Source organism: Phyllostomus discolor, chromosome 2, assembly GCF_004126475.2.
Source record: "Phyllostomus discolor isolate MPI-MPIP mPhyDis1 chromosome 2, mPhyDis1.pri.v3, whole genome shotgun sequence".
NCBI lineage: Eukaryota > Metazoa > Chordata > Mammalia > Chiroptera > Phyllostomidae > Phyllostomus > Phyllostomus discolor.
The window spans coordinates 144,791,495-144,813,748 of NC_040904.2; the positions used below are offsets into that span (position 1 = coordinate 144,791,495).

Consider the following 22,254-nt stretch of genomic DNA (forward strand, 5'->3'; position numbering starts at 1 on the left):
ACGGTGACGGGAAGGAAACCAGGACTCAAACCAACAGTTTGGAGCAGAAGGAAGAAATAAACACTTAACCAGAACAGAATGAAGAAACAAGAATTCAGAAAAACTAGGAGAGGCTTAGGCATCTCCAGGAGAACTTTAAACGTTCCAACATCTGAATCATAGGGGTGCCAGAAGGAGAAAAGGAAGAGCAAGAAATTGAAAACTTATTGAAAACATAAGGAAGGAGAACTTCCATAATTTGGCAAAGGAAATAGACTTCCAGGAAGTCCAGGACAACCAGAGAGTCCCAGAGAAGTTGGACCCAAGGCAGCCTACATCAAGGCACATAATTACATTAACCAAGATGAAAGATAAGGAGAGAATTCTAGAAGCAGCAAGAGATAAGGGGACAGTAACCTACAAAGGAGTTCCCATCAGACTGTCAACTGATTTCTCAAAAGAGGACTTACAGCTGGAAAGAAGTATTCCAAGTCATCGAACACAAGGACCTACATCCAAGATGACTCTATCCAGCAAAGCTTTCATTTAGAATGGAAGGGCAGATAAAGTGCTTCCCAAATAAGGTCAAGTTAAAGGAGTTCATCATCACCAAGCCCTTATTTTATGAAATGTTAAAGGGACTTATCTAAGAAAAAGAAGAAAATCAGAAATACAAACGGTAAAATGACAACAAACTTAACAACTATCAACAACCGAACCTAAAAAAACAAAAATTAACTAAGAAACAACTAGAACAGTAACAAATTCACAGAAATAGAGATCATATGGAGGGTTATCAGTGGGGAGTGGGAGGGGGAAATGGGGGGGAAGGTATAGGGAATAAGAAGCATAAATGGTAGGTACAAAATAGGGGGAGTTTAAGAATAGTATAGGAAGTAGAGAAGCCAAAGAACTTACATGTATGACCAGTGGACATGAACTAAGGTGGGGGAAGGCTGGTGGGAGGTGGGATACAGGGCAGAGGGGAATAAAGGGGAGAAAGAAATGGGATAACTATAATAGCATAATCAATAAAATATATTAAAATATATTTATATAAATTTTATAGACATACACACACACATTCACTTTCAGTGTGCCAGGACCCTACCAGGACCTCAGGGCTTACAGGAAAATAAGGCAGACAAAATTTCTTTCTCTTAGGGAATCTATGGATTAATGAAGGCAGATAATAAACAAATAAATGACATGATTTCAGATAGTGATAATAGCTATATTAAAAATCATGTAAAGTGATAGAGTATAACTGTAGTGGAGTGCATACCAATGGGGAAAAAAAAACTAATTGATAAATTATACTATATTAAAATAGGAACCTATTTATAAAAAGGCACCATGAAGGGCTTTTCTGAAGAGATGACATTTGAACACAACCAAAAATGACGAGAGGAGTTAATGATGAGATTTGGGGCAGGAATATTTCAGGTAGAGGGATCAAGAAGTATAAAGACCCAGAGACTAGGGCAAGGTGATATGTTTTGAGGAATACCAAGAAGGCCATTATGACTGGAGCCAAGGGAGGAAAGGAGAGTGGTAGAGAATGAGGTTGGGAAGATAAGCAGTGGGGCAGACAGTGTTGAATCCTTAGACCATGAAATTCATTGCAGGTTTAATGAACAGCCACTGATGGTATTTCTGAATGATGCAAATCTGATTTATGATTTACAAAGATTGCTTGGGTTTAGCGTAGAGAATGAACTCTATGCAAGCGAGAAGCAAACTTTAAGTCTGGAGACAAGGTAGAAGTCTGCTGTGATCCAGTGGAAAGGTGATAGTGGCTTGGAACAGGTAGTAATTGTAAAAGTGGGGATACACAGAAAGACTCCAGGTAAATTTTGAAGGTGAAATATGAATATCTCAGAGATAAGTGTGATGTGAAGTGAGAGAAAGAGAAAAACTGAGTAATACACTAAGCAGTTTGTTTTGTTTTGTTTTGTTTTTTGTCTGAGAAAGTGGGGGAGAGAAATAGTGATTCCATTAACTGAGTAGGAGAGAGGCAGGTTTGGAAGATAAGCAGAATCAAAAATTATGTTCTGGATAAATTTGAGTTGCCTATTAAGGAACAGAGGCAATTTTAAGGCAGGCAATTGGATATATGAGTTTGAGTTCAGGAGGAGATATAAATTTAGGAGTCAACAAGTAAGTAGTTTTTTTTTTTTAAAAGACAATGTAAAAATAAATTTTTTATGTCCTGGATGATAAATGAAAGTCTTTGAATTTTTGCTTTGAAATTTAAGGAGTTAAAATATAATTTTGAAAACTTAGCACAATAGGAAACATGTTAATGCAATTTGGTTAAAATATACCATGATAAAAATGTGAACATGAAGTTCTGGTTAAGATAAAAATTAAATATAGAGTGAAGCCAGACTAATTCTTGCTGAAATTAAAAGTAAAGCTTTGTAGGCTGAAAGCACAGAAACATAACAAGATGTGGAAAGATCCTAGGACATTGTGTTGTTGCTTACAATTATTTGCCCTATTCCTCCACTGAGTATTTTTCTCTTTTCTGTTCTCTCTGGAATGGGACATTGCTTTCTCCTATTAGTAACTTAGCTAAGTAGGTGAATAGCAGCCTGAAACACTAAATTGGTTATTGAGGCAGCAACCTTTTCCAAGCCAGATTTTGGAAGCAAATTGTCCTGAGTTAGAATCTTACTTCTTTTACTTAGTGTTAGGCAAGGCAATCTCTGAACCTCAACTTTCCCACTTTCCCATCTTTAAAACAGGAATTATATCTACTGTCCATGAAAATTAGAAATTCCAGTGAATCTAAAATATTATTTTATACTGCTACTGATTTGTATTTGTTTTGACTACTTACGAGGTTTAGTATCCTCTCATATGTTTATTGACCATTTATATTTCCTCTACAAAATGGCTATCTTGCTTATTGTTCTGCTGGTAAATATAAAGAGTTAGTACATGTATCAGTAGCTCAGTAAACCTTGGAGCTCTTTTTCTTATCAGTTGAATATATATTTTCATTTTTATAATATCCAAAATGTGTAGAATTTACTCATACATACCTATCAATTTCTTTGTGATTGATAACAAATGAAAAGAAAACAAAACAATTATGCAAGTATGAGTTGCTAAAATTAACGTAACCATTCTGGCAGGTCCAGTCATAGTTTTTATTCCATGTTATTAAGTATGCACTTATGTAAATCTAGCACTGAGGTCTAAATTTTTTTCCCCTTTTTTTCTTGAGCTGTGATAACAAACAGTGAAGAATCTCAACTTCTGACACCAGGAAAGATGAGTCATCGCCAAGGGAAAGAAGCTTATCCAACACCCACCAAAGATTTGTATCAGCCATCTTTTAGTCCAGCAAGTCCTCATAGCCAGGGTAAGAGTTGTAGTTTTAATGTTTTTTTTTGTCGGTGGCCTTTTTTAAAGGGGAGAATGACATTGTGGGTCGATCATAACTTTTTTATTTTGAACCTTTGACTTTATAGTGTTCTTTGTTTGTTTTGGTCATCCATGCTACCCTTGAAATGAGTACATTTTTCTTTAGAGTTCCTTAATTTCTCTTTTATTTTCCAGCATACCTTGTTAGTTATACCATTCGTCAAATTATTGATTCTCAAACTTTGTGGTCTCGGTACACTTTTATACTGGTAAAAATTATTGCAGACTCCAAAGAGATTTGTTTATGTGGGTTAACTTACTGATATTTACTGTATTGTAAATTAAAACTAGGATTTTTTTTGTTTACTATTCATTTAATATTATAGTAAGAAACACAACCATGTGACCATGAATACCATATTTTTATGAAAAAATTACTCTGTGAGGATGGTATATTCTTTTAAGTTCCTCAGCCTTGGCACTATCAATATCTCGGGCTGGATGATCTATTGTATGAACAGTCTTGTGCATTGTAGGATGTTTTGCAGCATCAACTGGCCTCTACCCACTAGATATCAACAGCACTTTCCCTTGTTGTGACAATCAGAAGTATGTCTAGGCATTGCCAAATGTCCTTTGAGGGACAAAAATCATCTCTAGTTGAGAACTACCACTTTACAATTTGAGAAACTCCTTTTGATTTATAGATGTAAAAAAAAGACACCTGAATTTTTATATTTGTTTCTGCAGTCTGTTGTGATGTGATGATTTGATATAACAGTTTGGCCTTACGCTTGTGTCATTGGCAATAATAGCTTTTATACATAATTGTGGCTAATTCTTCTTTGATACTCACCAAAATTGACAAGTGGGACTTTCTTAAATGTTCATTACAATATGGAATATGAAACCATATCAGTAAATGTTTTGGACTTTTGAATTAAAATTCATTGATTTATGTTGAACTTTGAATGGCTCTTTAATCATACATGATTTTGCAATATTATGCATTAGTCATGTGGGAAATAATTGCTGACTAAATTATGCAGATCTACCAAGTGTTGACGCAATTTAAAATATACTATAAGGGGGGTGCTTTATACATACTTCTCATTTTTCACATAGAATATTAAAACCACCTGAACTCAAGGTTTATAGTTAATATTTTTACTCTTTCATGAAAAACATTCATAAGTGAAACTGGCCAATTTCTGCAAGTTCATGACAGTGAAGAAATGAGTGCCCACAACTATAGTTTAGTGCCTCTGCCTTGATTTGTGCTAAGGTGCTAGCAGTTTTACCCAGCATTGCTTTTGTACCACCAGTGGGAATGTTAATGCAATGAAAAAGTATTATGAAATAGTTTTAACCTTCTAGACCCTCTAAAAAAGTATTGGGGAGTCCTGGGGATCATGGATCTCACTTCTTTATTCTTCATTGATAAGGTTTATATATTGGATTCGACTCCTTAGCTAAAGTTTATTTAGTCAAATTCTTTGAACTCGTCTATGGTACTACTAATAGTTGTGGTGAAAAGACTTCTGCTTTCAAAACCGAGAATATCATTGTGAGAGAAGAAACATTGATTGGTTGCCTCCCATGTGAACTCAGATCAGGAATTGTGTGTGCCCAGACTGGGAATTAAACCTGCAACCTAGGTATATGCTCTGACCAGGAATCAAACCTGCAACCTTTTGGTTATGGGATGACGCTCCAACCAACTGAGCCACACCAGCCAGGGCTAGATGGAAACATTTTTATATAGCATTGTTAGAACTGGGAAAATTGTGCCAGAAGATAAAAATGCTGTTAACATTTATTGCTTAATTCTTAAATATATTTTTGGAAAGCTGGGATTTTTGTTGCCAAAATGTTTTTTGAAGCCTGAAAATACATATATGGTACACTGATATAAATAAGTTTTATTAAGACAAAATTCTGAAAGGATACGTCTTACCTGTTTTTTTCATTCTGTGCACCAGAATTTTTGCTGTTTTAGATTTGGTTTATCTGATCATTTAACTGTGCACTAGAATATTTAGGGGAATCCTTTAACTTGAAACTTAAGGAACAAAAGGGTTAATTACTAGTAATTTGCCCTCATTTGTATTTATCAAGAACACTTTCAGGCAAAGAGAGAATTTGAAAAACTAATACAATGAATACTAATATACCCACCAAGTAGATTGGAGCAATTAGCTTTGTTGTGTTTGTTTCATTTATTTAGGGGTGGAACTAAAATATTTAGAGTAAATTATAGACCTCATGATGTGTGCCTCAGAATACTTAATACATCACTAAAGATCAGAACATTTTTATATAACCACAAAACCTTTGTTACATCTAACAAAATTAATAATTACTTAACATAACGTAACACCTACTCCATATTCAAATGCCTCAGGTTGTCACCAAGTCTTTTTCAGCAAGCTTGTTCAGGCCAGATCCAAGTACGATTCAGAAAATGTGCAAATGTTATTTGGTTTAAATTGATACTATCTTGCTACATATTTATCAAAAATACAGAACACTTGCCTCTACATGCATCAAATAAGGAAAGGAAAATTGTACCAGTAAACTGTATAGCTGAAATTCTTTCACCACTCTTGATAAGAGTTAAAACCTCTCAGACTTTGGAAACAAATGGGGGGAAATCTCAACAGAAAAGAGCTAAGAAACTAGTATATGTGACATTTGATAATCTGCTAATGTTTAATATATATTAAACTATATTTGAGATATATATTAAACTTTATCATTTATCATTATCTTTTGATGTTTTATCTTCTAAGAAAAAGAAGATGATCAAAACTATGAACAGTAAAATGACACCAAACCTACAACTATCAGCAACTGAACCTAAAAAAACAAAGGCAAAAACTAAGCAAACAACTAGAACAGGAACAGAATCACAGAAATGCAGATCACATGGAGGGTTATCAGCAGGGAGGGGGAGGGGGAAGGATGGGGGGAAGGTGCAGGGAATAAGCATAAATGGTAGGTACAAAATAGGGGAAGTTTAAGAATAGAATAGGAAATGGAGAAGCCAAAGAACTGATATGTATGATTCATGGACATGAACTAAGGCAGGGCAGATGCTGTGGGAGGGCGGGTGCAGGGCAGAGGGGAATAAAGGGGAGAAAAAAACGGGACAACTATAATAGCATGATCAAAAAAATATATTAAAATATACATTAATAAGCTACTGGTCTGTATTAGAGTTCTCCTGTTTAGGCTTCAGTATCTTTGAAAAGTGAAATTGGTTGGTTGAATATATTTTTTAAGTAGATATTTTTAAATATTAAAAGCAGAGAGAATAATGTTATGAACCCCTGTATAAACTTCACCAGTCTTCAGTAACTATCAGTGCATGGCCAATTTTGTTTCATTTATTCCTTCCCACCCATACACCTAACTGGGTTGCTTTGAAGAAAATCCTAACTATTATTCCACTTCTGAATTCTTCAATAAACATGTTTTTATGGGTATAAACAATAAATATGTAAGTAGAAATACATACTTTTTTCGTAAATAAATTATATTTTGGTGGTGCCCCTTTGTGTGTGTGTGTGTGTGTGTGTGTGTGTGTGAGAGAGAGAGAGAGACATGTTTATGAGGGTAAAGTATCCTTTAGTGTTCTTAATGTTCATCTTACTGCTTTGTTAAAAACTAATAAGACCTAGCAAGGATAAAACAGACTCCTCTCATCTTTGTAAAGGTACTTAAAACAATGCTAAATTATTCTTTCTCACTTGTCAATAAATGCTTTCAAAGTATTTCAGTTTCTATAGAAGCATTGGAAAAGCTGAAGAGTAAACATAGATATTGCAGCATTTCAGAAGAGAAATTCTGAAAAAATATTTTATTCTGATTTTTTTAATTTGCCAAATGTTATTGTGTATTCTCTTGTATTATTTAACAGGTACTTTCATAGCTCTATGAAGCAACTGCCCAAATTCAAAGAATTTTGAAACAGAAAACAGCAGTGTCTTTAGAAATAACTTCAGAAATCTGACATATTTTTGAGGGTTGAGAAAACTCAGTAGAAAATTAACATGATCTCTAATTTCTACTAAAGAAAAACAACCTATAGGTATAAAACAAACCACAGCACTTTTTATTATTCATGCTTATAACTAAAAACTTCATTTAGATGCTTACATTTATGTCATTCCCATTCTCAAGAAGTCAACCACACTACCTAGGGCAGTGGCTCCTAACTCTGGCTGTTTCTGAGAATCACCTGGGAACTTTGCTTAGATACAGATTCTACTGCAACCTTTTCAAATCTCTAGGGTGAGACTGTGTGCATATAAAGCTCTCCATGTACTTCTGATGCAGTAACATTTGGACAAGCAAGTAGAAACTGGCTGCCGAGAGCATAAATTGTAGACTGCATAACAAAGGTTGTCAGTACTCTTCATATGCCTGCTGTTACTATATCTTTCTATTTTTGCTTTGTGTTTCCTCACATAATGAACCCAGATAAATGACTTTCTTCACTGTTCCCCAGTGAGACTATGCTTTTATTTATTATGGTTCTCCACTGTGGAATATCCTCCCCCTTCACTTTGCTCATCTAATAATTCTCAAATCCCAGGGTGCTGTTAGTGAAAAATGGCCTCAGAGTAAAGATCAGATCAGTAGTGTTTCTGTAAAATTTTTTGTTGAGACCTCAGAAAGATTTAAGACAACTCTTTTTAGAGCTTTTCCACTAGAGTCTTAAAGGCATACCTTTTTATGTCTCAGCTAGTCAAAAAACCTTCTAAGGACTCTTAAGTCTTATGTCCCAGAGCACCATGACACTCAGCCCAAAGTAGAAAATGGCCTGGACTGCCGGTCAAGATGGAGGCATAGGTAGACACATTGTGCCTCCTCACACAATCAAATTAAGGACAACAAAAAATTAGAAGCAAAAAAACCACAACCAGAACTGATAGGAAATTGAACTGTACAGAAGTCCAACGACCAAAGAGTTAGACATATTCATCCAGTCCAGTAGGGGGGGTGGAGTCAGGAGCAGGTGGAGAGGGGTCGCAGCAAAAAGAAAAAAAAAAAGCGGTGGCTTGCAGCCCCGGGCGTGCTGGCAGACCCTGGGTGCAGGGTGGCAGTGGCAGTGGCAGCGGGCAGACCCAGTGAGGCATGCAGGGCGGCTGGCTGACTGAGCGGTCCCCCATTCGCACGCAGACAAACCAGGCAAAGCTGGGGAGTGAGACAGACCACGAAGCCCTGGGCCTCAGCGGAGAAACAAAGCCTCAAAACACCAATTGAAAACACTTGTGGGGTTGAGGTGCAGGGAGACATTCCCAGCCTCACAGGATTGTTCGTTGGAGAGAACCACAGGGTCCTAGAATGTACACAAGCCCACCCACCCGTGAATCAGCACCAGAAGGGCCCAGTTTGGTTGTGGAAAGTGACCGAAGGAACTGAAATCTGAGAGAGGGCAGAGCAAGCACTGTTGTTCCCTCTTGGACCCCTCCCCCACAAACAGCCTTATAACCCATAACCCAGCAACTGGGCTGATCCACCCTGGTGAACACCTAAGGTTCCGCTCCTCACTAAGAAACAGGTACAACAAGACCAAAAAAAACCCCAGCCTAAATGGAAGAACAGATCAAAGCCTCACAGCAAATACAACTAAGCAACCAAGACATAGCCAGCCTATCAGATGCATAGTTCAAAGCCCTGGTAATCAGGATGCTCACAGCATTTGTTGAATTTGGTCACAAATTAGATGAAAAAATGAAGGCTACACTAAGTGAAATGAAGGAAAATGCACAGGGAACCAATAGTGATGGGAAGAAAACTGGGACTCAGATCAATGGAGTGGACCAGAAGGAAGAAACAACCAACCAAACAGAAAAGATTGAAGAAATAAGAATTCAGAATAATGAGGAGAGGCTTAGGAACCTCCAAGACACCTTTAAATGTTCCAACATCCAAATTATAGGGGTACCAGAAGGGGAAGAGGAAGAGCAACAAGTGGAAAACTTATTTGAACAAATAGTAAAGGAGAACTGCCCCAATCTGGCAAAGGAAATAGACTTCCAGGAAGTCCAGGAAGCTCAGAGTCCCAAAGAAGTTGGACCCAAGGAGGAACACACCAAGGTACATCATAATTATATTATCCAAGATTGAAATGAAGGAGAGAATTCTAGAAGCAGCAAGAGATAAGGGGACAGTCACCTACAAAGGAGTTCCCATCAGACTGTCAGCTGATTTCTCAAAAGAGACCTTGCAGACAAGAAGGGGCTGGGAAGAAGTATTCCAAGTCACGAAAGGCAAGGACCTACATCCAACATTGCTCTATCCAGCAAAGCTTTCATTTAGAATGGAAGGGCAGATAAAGTGCTTCTCAGATAAGGTCAGGTAAAAGGAGTTCATCATCACCAAGCCCTTATTTTATGAAATGTTAAAGGGACTTATCTAAGAAAAAGAAGATAAAAAACATGTATAGTAAAATGACAGGAAACTCACAATTATTAACAACCACGCCTAAAGCAAAACCAAAAACAAACTAAGCAATCAGCTAGAACAGGAGCAGAACCACAGAAATGGAGATCACATGGAGGGTTAGCAACAAGAGAGTGGGAGGAAGAGAGAGGGGGAAAAGGTACAGAGAATAAGTAGCATAGATGGTAGGTAGAAAATAGACAGGGGGAGGGCAAGAATAGTATGGGAAATGTAGAAGCTAAAGAAATTATAACACATGGCATGAACTAAAGGGGGGAAATGTGGATGGGAGGGGTGTGCAGGGTGGAGGGGAGTGAAGGGGGAAATGGGACAACTGTAATAGCATAATCAGTAAAATCAGTATGCCTAAAAAAAAAAAGAAAGTGGTCTATCTCAAAGAGATTTGTAGATGTGTCATCTGTATAATGGAGTTAATTTCAGTGAAATTCATAGGAAACCCACAAAGTTTATATAAAAGTGGTTCTAATGGAAGGAAGCATCACAGCATACACAGAAAAGAATAGACATATTTCAACTAAAAAGAGCTTTTGTGTGAATGGGGGATTCTAATCCCATGTGTTCAGAAAGCAGATGGAGAGAGCTATGCTGATATAAACATGGACTATTTCTTATGAAATAGGAAGAATGATTCAGAGGATGGAGCCAGGACTCCAGAAGCAGAGTCAAGATTCACAGAGGGCTGTTTTTCAGGGAGCAGAAATTGTGTTCTAATCAAGTTGCTGATGACATAAACTGAGCAGATTTCACAATTGATATCGTACTATTATGTGCCTTCTGTGTAACACTCTATCCCCTACATCTTTAGAACTCAAGAGTGTATTTCAGTCCTGTCCCTGTTTTTTTGCAGTGGGGCAGATAAGTTATCTTTTGAGATGATGGTATTTTGGTTTAAGAGGAGTTGTATGTAAGCTCTATGTGAGAAACTAAACCCAAGGAGAACCATCTGCATTTGAACCTGGTTTCAAGGTAACAAGATCCTGGCCTTACATCTAGTGCTGCAATAGGATGACATGTTGGTGAGGGTTGGGAGGTGAGGGACGGCATTGAGAATATTTTGCATGTGGAAGTGAATTAGGTGAACTGTGTTATATTTCATTTTCAAAGACAACTACATCTTTTATCTCACATGCTGTTTTTCTATGTGTCATTGCACCTTGCCCACCAAGAAGTGGAGTCTATTCCTGTTTCACCTCCTACCCCTGTTGAATCTAGACTCACCCTGTACATCTTTTATCTGCTGGTTCCTGCCCTTATAAAGTTTACAGTCTCATTTTCAGATGAATAAATGCAATTTTGGAGATGATCTTCATGTGCTAGTAGCTGTTCTCCAACATGAACCTCACATGTAATATTGTTCCTGTGTTTGCTAAAAGGGAATCCTGTAGGAGAGTGGATGACCATACAGCAGGAAAGTAATGGCATTTGCTTTGATGATATTTGTTGGACTCACACGAATAGTTACCATCTATTGAGCACTTACTGAGTTTGGCTATCATGCCAGAAGTTGTATGTGCAAACAGTCCCACAAAAAGAGGCTCAGTTATTATGTCAGCTTTACAAGTGAAAAAACTAAGGATGAGGGATGTTAAAAATTTGTTTAGCCCTGGCCAGTGTGGCACAGTTGGTTGGAGCATCGCCCTGTAAACTGAAAGGTTGCAGGTTCGATTCCTACTTGGGGCACATGCCTGGGTTGTGGGTTCAGTCCCCTTTAGGATGGGTATGGGAAGCAACTGATTGATGTTTCTCACATCAATGTTTCTTTCCCTCTTCCCCTCTCTTCCCCTCTCTCTAAAATCAATAAGCATGTCCTCCAATGAGAATAAAAAAAATGTTTAAATTCACAAAACTAGTAAATGTCAGAGGCAGATTTTAAATTCAGGACTGTCAAAGCCCATATTTTTAACTGGTCCACTATACTGGAGTGAATTACAGCCATTTTCTGTTTTGTGTTACACATGCTGTGGTGCTAGAAATTTATGTGTTGCCAGTGCTTTAAAATAGCAAAGATTTTCATTCTTTCTGTTTTTTAGCTGAGTCTCTTTCATGCTTATTATTTCATACTAATTAATAGTAGATCATTGTCCCTTAAAAACAATTTTTTTGTAGTGTCTTCCTTCCATCATTTTAGGATTTCCTTTTTTTGGAGGAACTGGGGTGATTCTGACTCTCCTCACTAAGGCCCACAGATATCAAGATATTCTTTTATTTGTTAAACATTTAGATTATGATCATGATTGAGATTATTCCAAAAATTGTCTATTTGTCAGACTTGTTCACTTATTCAAAGACGAAGTACCAGTTTACTTCAAAATAATTTTAACTTAAGTGACTTATTGAAAAGTGAGTATAGACATTTCAGTAGGATTGTATTTGTTTTATGTACGGTGAATTCTTTGAGCTTAATGTATATCAGTTGTTTTCAAGAAAGACATAGGTTAATTAGGTTTGTTGTCTCCCTTATTCTCTCTGCTTTTGAATAAGGGCAAAGCCACGGGAGCCTAGCAACTCAGTTATAGCTCATCTGTTGGGTTATTATCAAAGTTTGTTGAGTTAATATAATTTATCTTGTAGCAACCCTTTCACTTTTGGTCATGAAAGGATATTATGCATGGTTTTATTTTTTAAAAATTATTTTTCAGTTGTGCTACTTTGTGAGAGAATATGAAATGTTGTTTTGCCAAAACTTAAATGAGTCCACTTCAAGTTAATTTTTAAGTATTTAAAATTTTAAAAACTCAGAAACTAAAAGTTTTACCTACTTAATTAGTTTTATTAAAATTACTTTAGATTATGCTTGGTTCATCTAGGCTGGAATTAAAATGTCAATATTTAGTGTTGTGTTTATCTTTTAGAAACTTCTCTTAAACCTGGGAAGCCTGTCCCCTTGAATGCTGTGGCAGCCTTAAACATGACACATCTACAACTTAATAGAAAACTTTAAAGTAAAGGATTTTCTTTGACAGAGAATTTACTAGTATGAAGATGTACTAAATTCCCTAGGGTGACAATTGTAGACACTGCTGGTATAATCTCAGGTGACTAACACTGTGTACCTTCATTAAACTGGTTCACAGACAAAAGGAGACCCAGGTGTTAGTTTCTTCCATGAACCGAAGCAGTTCCTCCTTCCTTGGTAAGGCATTCTTCTGATCAATTCTGAACATATATATATGCAACCATATGTGTATGGAACACATATTGAGTGTGTTTCTGAATATGTGTGTTATATTCCATGAAAATTGTTTTACCTAAAAGAGAGCTTGAATTTATCTCCCCCTCCCCAGCTCCACTACTTTTTATTTTTTCCCCCAAATTCTGTGCTTGGTTTTATACCTATAGGGTTTTTTTTGTTTGTTCGTTTGTTTTTTGGAATTAGTATGAATTAGAGTTCATGGTAATTTTCTACTTAATTTTCAGCCCTCAAAATATGTCAGATTTCTGAAGTTATTTCTTAAGACACTGCTGTTTTGTTTTGAAATTCTTTGAATTTGGGTAGTTGCTTTAAAGAGCTATGAAGGTACTTGTTAAATAATAAGAAAGAATATACAGTAATATTTGGCAAATTAAGAAAAGATAAAGGGGAGAAAAAATTGGGACAACTGTAATAGCATAATCAATAAAATATACTTAAAAATCAGAATAAAATATTTTTTTCAAAATTTCTCTTCTGAAATGTTGTAATATCTATGTTTACTCTAACACTTTGAAAGCATTTATTGAAAAGTAAGAAAGAATAATTTAGCTTTAAGTATTTTTACAAAGAGGAGAGGAGTCTGTCATATCCTTGCCAGGCCTTATTACTTTTTAACAAAGTAATTTATTACTTTAACAAAGCAGTAAAATGAACCTTGAGAGCACTGAAGGATAATTTACCCCTATAATGTCATATATATATTTTTTTTGTTTGTTTGTTTGTTTTTTTACTTAAGACAACATTAAAAGATTATCAAATGTCACATGCACTAGTTTCTCAGCTTTTTTTTTTTTTTTTTTTTAAAGATTTTATTTATTTATTTTTAGAGAGGGAAGGGAGGAAGATAGAGAGAAACATCAATGTGCAGTTGCTAGGGGTTATGGCCTGCAACCCAGGAATGTACCCTGGCTGGGAATCGAACCTGGGACACTTTGGTTCCCAGCCCGCGCTCCACCCACTGAGCTACGCCAGCCAGGGCATTCTCAGCTTTTTTCTATTGAGATTTTACCCCATTTGTTTCCAAAGTCTGAGAGGTTGATAACTCTTAGCAAGAGTGGTAAAAGAAGTTCAAGTATACAGTTTACTGGTACAATTTTCCTTTTCTTATTTGATGCATGGAGAGGCAAGTTTTCTGTATTTTTGATAAATATGTAGCAAGGTAATATCAATTTAATTTACAAAATAACATTTGCACATTTTCTGAGAGAAGATAAACAATACATCTGGGAGTACTTTTGTTGTTTTTATTTCCTTTGGTTGTTGTAATTTTGAACATATCTGAAATTTACTTAAGGATGAAACAGTGAAAGTCCAGCAAACTTATCTTTTTCTAAGTGAAGGGAGGATGTTCATGACAGATGGACAAATAACCCCTGTGGAGTATTTTCCAATGGCCTTCTTTATGGAACTGGCCCTTGCTTAGCCTGCTCAATACATAGTTCTATAGTAGAGAATAAGAGCAAACCAAAAATTATGTTCTCAGCCACTGTCTTCAAGAGTTTAATTTATAATTAGAAAATGTAGGGACAAAAACTAGGAACCATGAAAACATGTAAGGGAACTTTCAGTTCCAGTAACATGACAATCTAGATGTTAAAAAAAAAAATCTCCCTAGTAAGAACATCAAAATGTTAGATACAGTGTTTTGAAATTTGATTTTTAAAGTGTGGCTGAACTCTCAGTGAAATAACAAAACTAACAGGATGTGGCAGAATTATCGGCAGAGTAGGAACCCTGATGAGCTCTGGAGCCAGCATTTGTCCTAACAATTGCTAATATCTGAAAGTCTAAAGCTTAGGCTTGAACAGGAGAAAGGAGAAAAGGCCTATGGTTCATCCATGACGGAAATTTGAATTGGAGATCTTTCTATATGGAATTATAGATGGGCCTAAGGATTCATGAATCCACTATATGGATTCATGAAGGGCTGTGTTCTTAGTTAAAAAAAAAAAACAAAAAAACCCCAAACTGGAAAAATGCCCTCAGAGGAAGTTGGTGCTATATTTCCCTGTCTTGGGCTTGTTTCTAGGTAGAATGGAGGAGAGAGGGACTCTTCCTTAAGATGCACAAGTACGTAATAATGTAGGCCTGTGGCCAGAATTCATACTCTCTGTGGCAAAAATAAAAATACTTCCCACTTTGGTTTAAAGTAATATTGGGTTATAATAGTGTTCATAGGTGCTCAGAGTAGTTGACACAGATTCTTTTTAGAGAAAGAGTATTTTAAACCCAGGCCTCAAAGAATTAAATATGAGCTCATAATTGAAAATCAGTAAACAACAATGAGTTGCCCTATGTACCTATTAAAAGGGCTAAAATTTGAAACAGTGAGAACACCAAATGCTGGCAAGGGTGTGGAAAAATCAGTAAACACATGGTATAACACGCCACCATCAGAGAGAATCTACATAAACTACCCTTACATTTCCCAAGTGGCCATTCCATACTTTTTCCTGGGAACCAGTCTGGTGCTTTCCCCTCCTGGGAGAGCCTAGCAATACCCTCCAGATTTCCAGCAGAACCAAACTCCGGGCCCTGGAGGCCCTACCTGCTTTCCTAATAGGGGCTTATTTACCAAGTTTGGGAAAATAATCCGAGACAGACTCAGACATGTGGCGCGGAGATGGGGGATCACACCTACCATTTTTCCTGTAGTCTGAACTTCCTGGAAGCACCTCCTATGGGAGATCCAGGGGTCTCAGCCTCCAGATTCTGTCAGAAGCCCTCTCAGAAACAGACTGGTTAGTGTCTAGATTGACTACAGGACCTCAGGCAGGTGCAGGTGTAAGTGGATCCTGCAGTGCCTTCTGTCCTTAGTTGACTCACCACTGGGCCCTGTGCTGATAAAAAGCCAGCCTTGCAGAGTAGCAAGGGCCATCCCAGACACAGCCAAGCCTGAAAGAGTTGGCCAAAAACTGTGGGTCACTTGTAGCTTCAAACTGGCTTCTTAGAACTAGACATGAACGGCATCAGACATTGGCTTACACCAACTTCAGACATTAGAGTGTATCCAAAAGGTGAACCCAGCAGTACCTGTACAACAGTGTACAAGATGTGGTGGTAGTTGAGTCTCTCAGTCAGCCAGCTGGAGGAGAGAACCCACCAATGAACAGGACCCAAATACAACAGGAGAGCCCACATAACCCTCAAAAGGGGCATTCCTAGAGCATCTAGCTTAGGAAATCAAAGAAATTGTACCACTGAGTCCCACAGGACTCCTGCCACATAATGCCACCCCATGAAGGCAGGGGGTCAAAGCAGATCTAATATGTAGAAACAAACAAAAACAGTCAACTAAAATGGGGAGACAAAGAAACAACCCTCAAATGAAATAAAAGGAGGAATCCCCAGATAAAGAGCTAAATGAAATTGAGGCAAGCAATTTATCAGACATAGAGTTCAAAGTAATGGTTATAAAGATACTCAAGGAACTTAGTGAGATATACAAAGAACTTTGTGGGAGCTACATCAGCATGAAAAAGGGCATAGAAACCATGAATAATAACCAGTTGGAAATTAAGAATGCAATATCTGAAATGAAGAATACACTAGAAGGAATTAAAATCAGGCTAGATGAAGCAGACAGTTGAATCAGCAATTTGGAAGACAAAGGTAGAAAAAAAATACCCTATCAAAATAACAACAACAAAAAACTTAAAAAATGAAATGGTTTAAGGGAATGTTTAGACAACATGAAACATCCCAATATCCACATCATAGGGATACTAGAAGGAGAAGAAAAGGAATAAGAATAGAAAACCAGTTCGAAGAAATAATGACAAAACTTTCCTAAGCTGGCAAAGGAAAAAGTCACACAAGTTCAGGAAGCACAGGGAAACCCAATAAAGGAGAACCCAAAGAGACCCACCATAAGATACATCATAATTAAAATGGCAAAGCTTAAAGACAAAGAGAGAATCTTAAAGGCAGCAAGAGAGAAACAGTCAGTTACACACAAGGGAGCTCCAATAAGACTTCCAACTGATTCTTCAACAGAAAAACTTCATGCACAAGAGACTGGCATGAAGTATTCAAAGTAATGAAAAGCAAGGATCTGCAACCAAGACTACTCTATCCAGCAAGGCTATCATTTAAAATTGAAGGCTAAATACAGAGTTTCCCAGACACACAAAAAAGAGCTAAAGGAATTCGTTAACACCAAACCAGCATTACAAGAGATGTTAAAGGGGCTGTTTTAAGAAGATGTAATAGAGAGAGGAGAATAGATATAAAGGAATATAATGGCCATGAACAAATACCTATCAATAAGAACTTCTTCAAATGTAAATGGTTTGAATGCTCCAATTAAAAGGCACAGGGTAGCTGAATGAATAAAAAATATGACCCATATATATGCTGCCTACAGGATACCTACCTCAGAACAAAAGATTTACACAGGGTACAAGTGAAGGGCTAGAAAAAAATATTCTGTGAAATGGAGATAAGAAAAATGTTAGGGTAGCAATACATATATCTGATAAAACAGACTAAAACAACGGCCATAAAGAGAGACAAAGAAGGTTATTACATAATACTAAAGAGATCATTCCAACAAGACGATATAACCCTTATAAACATGTATGCACCCAGTGTAGGAGCATCTAAATATATAAAGAAAACCTTGGTGGAATTTAAGAACTGACCCCAGTACAGCCACAGTAGGGGATTTTAACACTCCACTGTCACCATTGGATAGATATTCCAGACAATAAATTAAGAAGGAAACAGTGACCTTAAATGACATTAGATCAGATGGATTTAATTGATATTTACAGAACATTTAATTTCAAAGCATCCAATTACACATTCTTTTCAAGAGCAAAAGGAGCATTCTCAAACATAGACCACATGGTAGGACACAAAATAAGTCTTAATAAATTCAAGCAAATTGAAATCAAGTCTTTTTCTTTTCCAGATCACAATGGCATGAAACTAGAAATAAACTTAAGTTAAAAAAACTCAAAGGTCATTCAAATACATGAGGCTAAATAACATGCTATTAAATAATGAGTGGGTTATCAGTGAGATCACGGAAGAAAATAAAAAGTACCTGGAAGCAAATGAAAATGAACACACAACCCAAAACCTGTATGACACAGTGAAGGGAGTCCTAAAGAGAAGTTCATAGAAATACAGGCACACCTCAAGAAGATACAAAAATATCAAATATTTAGCAATCTAACCCTACACTTAAAAGAACTAGAAAAACAACAAAACCAAAAGGGAATAGAAGGAAGACAATAATCAAGATCAGAGCAGAAATTAATGACATACAGACTAAAAAATAAATTCAAAGGGTCAGTGAATCCCAGGAGCTGGTTCATTAAGAATATAAAATTGATGAACCTTTAACCAGACTCATTAAGAAAAAAAAGAGAGAGAACCCAAATAAATAAAATCAGAAATGAAAGAGAAGGAACACTGATACCACAGAAATACAATGGATTGTAAGAAAACACTATGAACAACTATATGCCGAGAAACTGAACAACTTGGGCAAAATGGATAAATTTCTACAATCATACAATTTCCCAAAAATAATTCAAAAAGGAGGAGAAAACCTGAATAGACCAATAACAACTAATGAAATTGAAGCAGTAGTTAAAAAAAAAAAAAAACTCCCAGCAAACAAAAGTCCTGGACCAGATGGCTTCACAGGTGAATTTTACCAATCATTCAAAAAAGAACTAACACCTTTCCTTCTCAGAGTATTCAAAAAAATTCAAGAAGAGGGAAGGCTTCCCAGCTCTTTTTATGAGGCCAGCATTATCTAAATTCCAAAACCAGGTAAAGACAAAACAAAGAAAACCATAGGCCAATATCCCTGATGAAAACTGATACTAAAAACCTTAACAAAATATTAGCAAACTAGGTCTAATATATATTTAAAAGATCATACACTATGATCAAGTAATATTCATCCTGGGAATGCAAGGTTGGTACATTATTTGTAAATCAATAAATGATATGTATCTCATAAACAAAATGAAAGATAAATATCACATGATCATATCAACAGATACAGGAAAAGCATTTGATAAAACCTAGCCCCCATTTATCATAAAACTCTCAGCAAAGTGGTAGTAGAAGGATCATACCTCAACGTAATAAGGACTATATATGGAAAACTGACAGTCAATATCATATTCAGTGGGCAAAAACTAAAAGCATTTCCTCTAAGATCAGGAACAAGACAGGGATTTTCACTTTCACCATTCTTATTCAACAGAATACTGGAAGTCCTATCCATAGCAATCAGACAAGAAAAAGAAACAGAAGGCATCCATCCATATTGGAAAGGAGGAAGTAAAAGTGTCATTTGCAGATAACAAGATATTGTGCATAGAAAACCATATAGCCTCCACCCAAAACCTACTAGAACTAATTAATTTGGCAAAGTAATAGCATACAAAATCAGTACTCATAAATTGATGGCATTTAGCCCTGGCTGGTGTGGCTCAGTGGATTGAGTGCCAGCATGTGAACCTGTGAACCAAAGGGTTGCTGGTTCGATTCCCAGTCAGGACACATGCCTGGGTTGTGGGCCAAGTCCCCAGGTAAGGGTGTATGAGAAGCAACCACACATCGATGTGTTTCTCCATTCTCTTTCCCTTCCCCTCTCCCTAAAAATAAATTTAAAAAATTTTATAGAAATCAGTGGCATTTCTATACACTGATAATGAATTATGAGAAAGAGAAGCTAAGAAAACAATCCCACTTATTATTGCACAAAAATAAAAAATGGGGTACCTATAAGTAAATTTAACCAAGGAAGTAAGACGTGTATTTGGAAAACTATGGGACGCTGAAGAAAGCAATTGAGGAAGATACAAATAAATGGAAGAATATATTGTGTTCATGAATTAGAAGAATTAGCACCATTAAAATGTCCATATGACCCAAAGCAATCTATAGATTCATAGCAATTCCTATTAAAATACCAATAGCATATTTCACAGACCTAGAACAAATATTTCAAAAATTTATATAGAACCAAAAAAGACCCTGAACAGCCTCAGCAATCTTGAGAAAGAACAACAAAGTTGGAGGGACCACAATACCTGATAGCAAACTACAGTACAAGGCCTCTGTAATCTAAACAATCTGCTACTGGCATAAGAACAGACACATAAATGAATAGAACAGAATAGAGAGTCTAGAAATTAAATCCACTTCTTAATGGTCATTATTTGACAAAGAATGCAAGAACATACAGTAAAGACAGTCTTTTCAATTAATGCTGTTGTGATAACTGCCCTAGTACTTGCAAAAAAATGATACTAGACCACCAACTTACACCATATACCAGAATAAACTCAAAATGGATAAAAGACTTAAAAACATAAGTTGTGATACCATAAAGATCCTATAGAAAATCATAAGCAGTAAAATTTTACATATCTTGTGTAGCAGTATTTTTGCTGATGTATCTCCTAGGGCAAGGAAAACAAAGGAAAAAATAAATAAGTGGGACTACATAAAATTAAAAAGCTTTGCATAGCTGAAGAAACCATCAGCAAAATGAAAAGGGATCGACTGTATGGGGAACATATTTGCCAGTGATACATCAGACAAGGGTTTAATCACCAAATATGTAAAGAACTCCTGTAATTCAACACCAGGAAGACAAATAATCCAATTTAAAAAGTAGGCAAAGGACCTGAATAGAGACTTCAAGGAGGACATACAGAGGGCCCATAGACATATGAAAATATGCTTAACATCACTTGCCATCAAAGAGATGCAAATTAAAACAAGGAAATATCACCTGACACCTGTCAAAATGACTATCGTTAATAAGTCAACAAGCATCAAGTGCTGGCATGGAAGTGGAGAAAAGGGAACCCTAGTACACTGTTGGTGGGAATGCAGACTGGTGCAACCATTATGGAAAGCAATTTGGTGTTTCCTCACAAAATTAAAAGTGGAACTGTCTTTTGACCCAGTGATTCTACTTCTGGGAATATATCCAAAGAATCCTGAAACACCAGTTCAAAAGAATATATACACAACCCTATGTTCATAGCAGTATTTTTTTGCAATAGCCAAGATTTGCAAACAGCCAAAGTACCCATCAGTAAGATGAGTGGATAAAAAAGCTCTGGTGCATTTACACAATGGAATACTATGCAGCAGTAAAAAATAAAAGGAATTCTTACCTTTGCAATAGCATGGATGGAACTGGAGACTATTATGCTAAATGAATTAAGCCAGTCAATGAAAGACAAATACCATACTATCTCATTTATTACTAGAATCTAATGAACAAAAACTAAAGAGCAAAACAGAATTAGAGGCATAGAAACAGAATAGACTGACAGTTGTTAGAGGGAAAGTGGAGACTGTTTGAAAGAAGGCAATAGCATTAGATGAAGAACTTATATGAAGGACCTATGGATATCAACAATGCTGTGGAGATTGGGAATGGGGTTGGCTGGGGGAACAGGGGCAAAGAGGAAATAATTGGAACAACTAACTGTAATAGCATAAACAAACAATGTATAGAATTAGGAACAAGAAGAAGGTGTGTACCATCTACACTTCATTTGAACAGTGTACTTGAAATTCAGCCAGTCAATAAGGTAAAAGTAATCAGACTAAAGGAAGAAATTTTTCTTTCTTTACAGCTAGTATAATTGTTTATACAGATTCACAGGTAAATTATTAACATTGTTAAGAAGTTACTGGATATATATTAACTGCAGTTCTATGTACCAAATGGTAACAAATGGTTAGAAAAATGAAATTCAAAAAATATTGTTTAAAATAACAGGGCATGTTGTACATAGCCATAAATATAACAAGAGATGTGAAATATCTGTACATATTCTAAGTATAACATTAAGTCTTTTCAGTAAATGGAGAGATACACTGTGTATATTTCCAATGGGAAATTTAGTATTACTGGCATGTCACTTCTCAAATTGATTTTACCTGTTCAATGTGTTTTGAGTCCATTTCTCAACAGGATTTTCATGGTACTTGAAATGATCGTCATACCTTGATAAGACCTTTTTTAATTCTCTAGGGTGAGCAAAGGGTAAAAAAGAGTTAAGACATTCCTGAAGAAGCAGAGCCAAGTAAGGGTTGAGGGTTACATAGCCGTATTATAATGTTCTAGTAAATAGTGCAAGAGGTATTATTGTTCAAATAGACAAAGAGATGAAGGGAACACAACAGAGACTTAGAAACACACCCAATATATGGAAACTCAATTTATAACATATTGATCA

The 22,254-nt window shown here is 36.3% G+C and overlaps 1 protein-coding gene across 10 annotated transcripts in view; it reads left to right on the top strand.

The window, feature by feature from the left end:
* Window positions 1-22,254, top strand: part of OSBPL8 (oxysterol binding protein like 8) — a 170,806-nt gene that overhangs the window by 75,867 nt on the left and 72,685 nt on the right. For 7 of the 10 annotated variants that reach the window (XM_028503692.2, XM_028503691.2, XM_028503694.2 and 4 more), the window contains one exon: window positions 3,215-3,352. In XM_028503692.2, the coding sequence (XP_028359493.1) occupies window positions 3,215-3,352 (138 nt within the window). Of the gene's footprint in view, window positions 1-3,214; window positions 3,353-12,763; window positions 12,962-22,254 lie in introns of those variants that run through there. The other 3 variants (XM_036018652.1, XM_036018653.1, XM_036018658.1) reach the window with 2 other exon arrangements.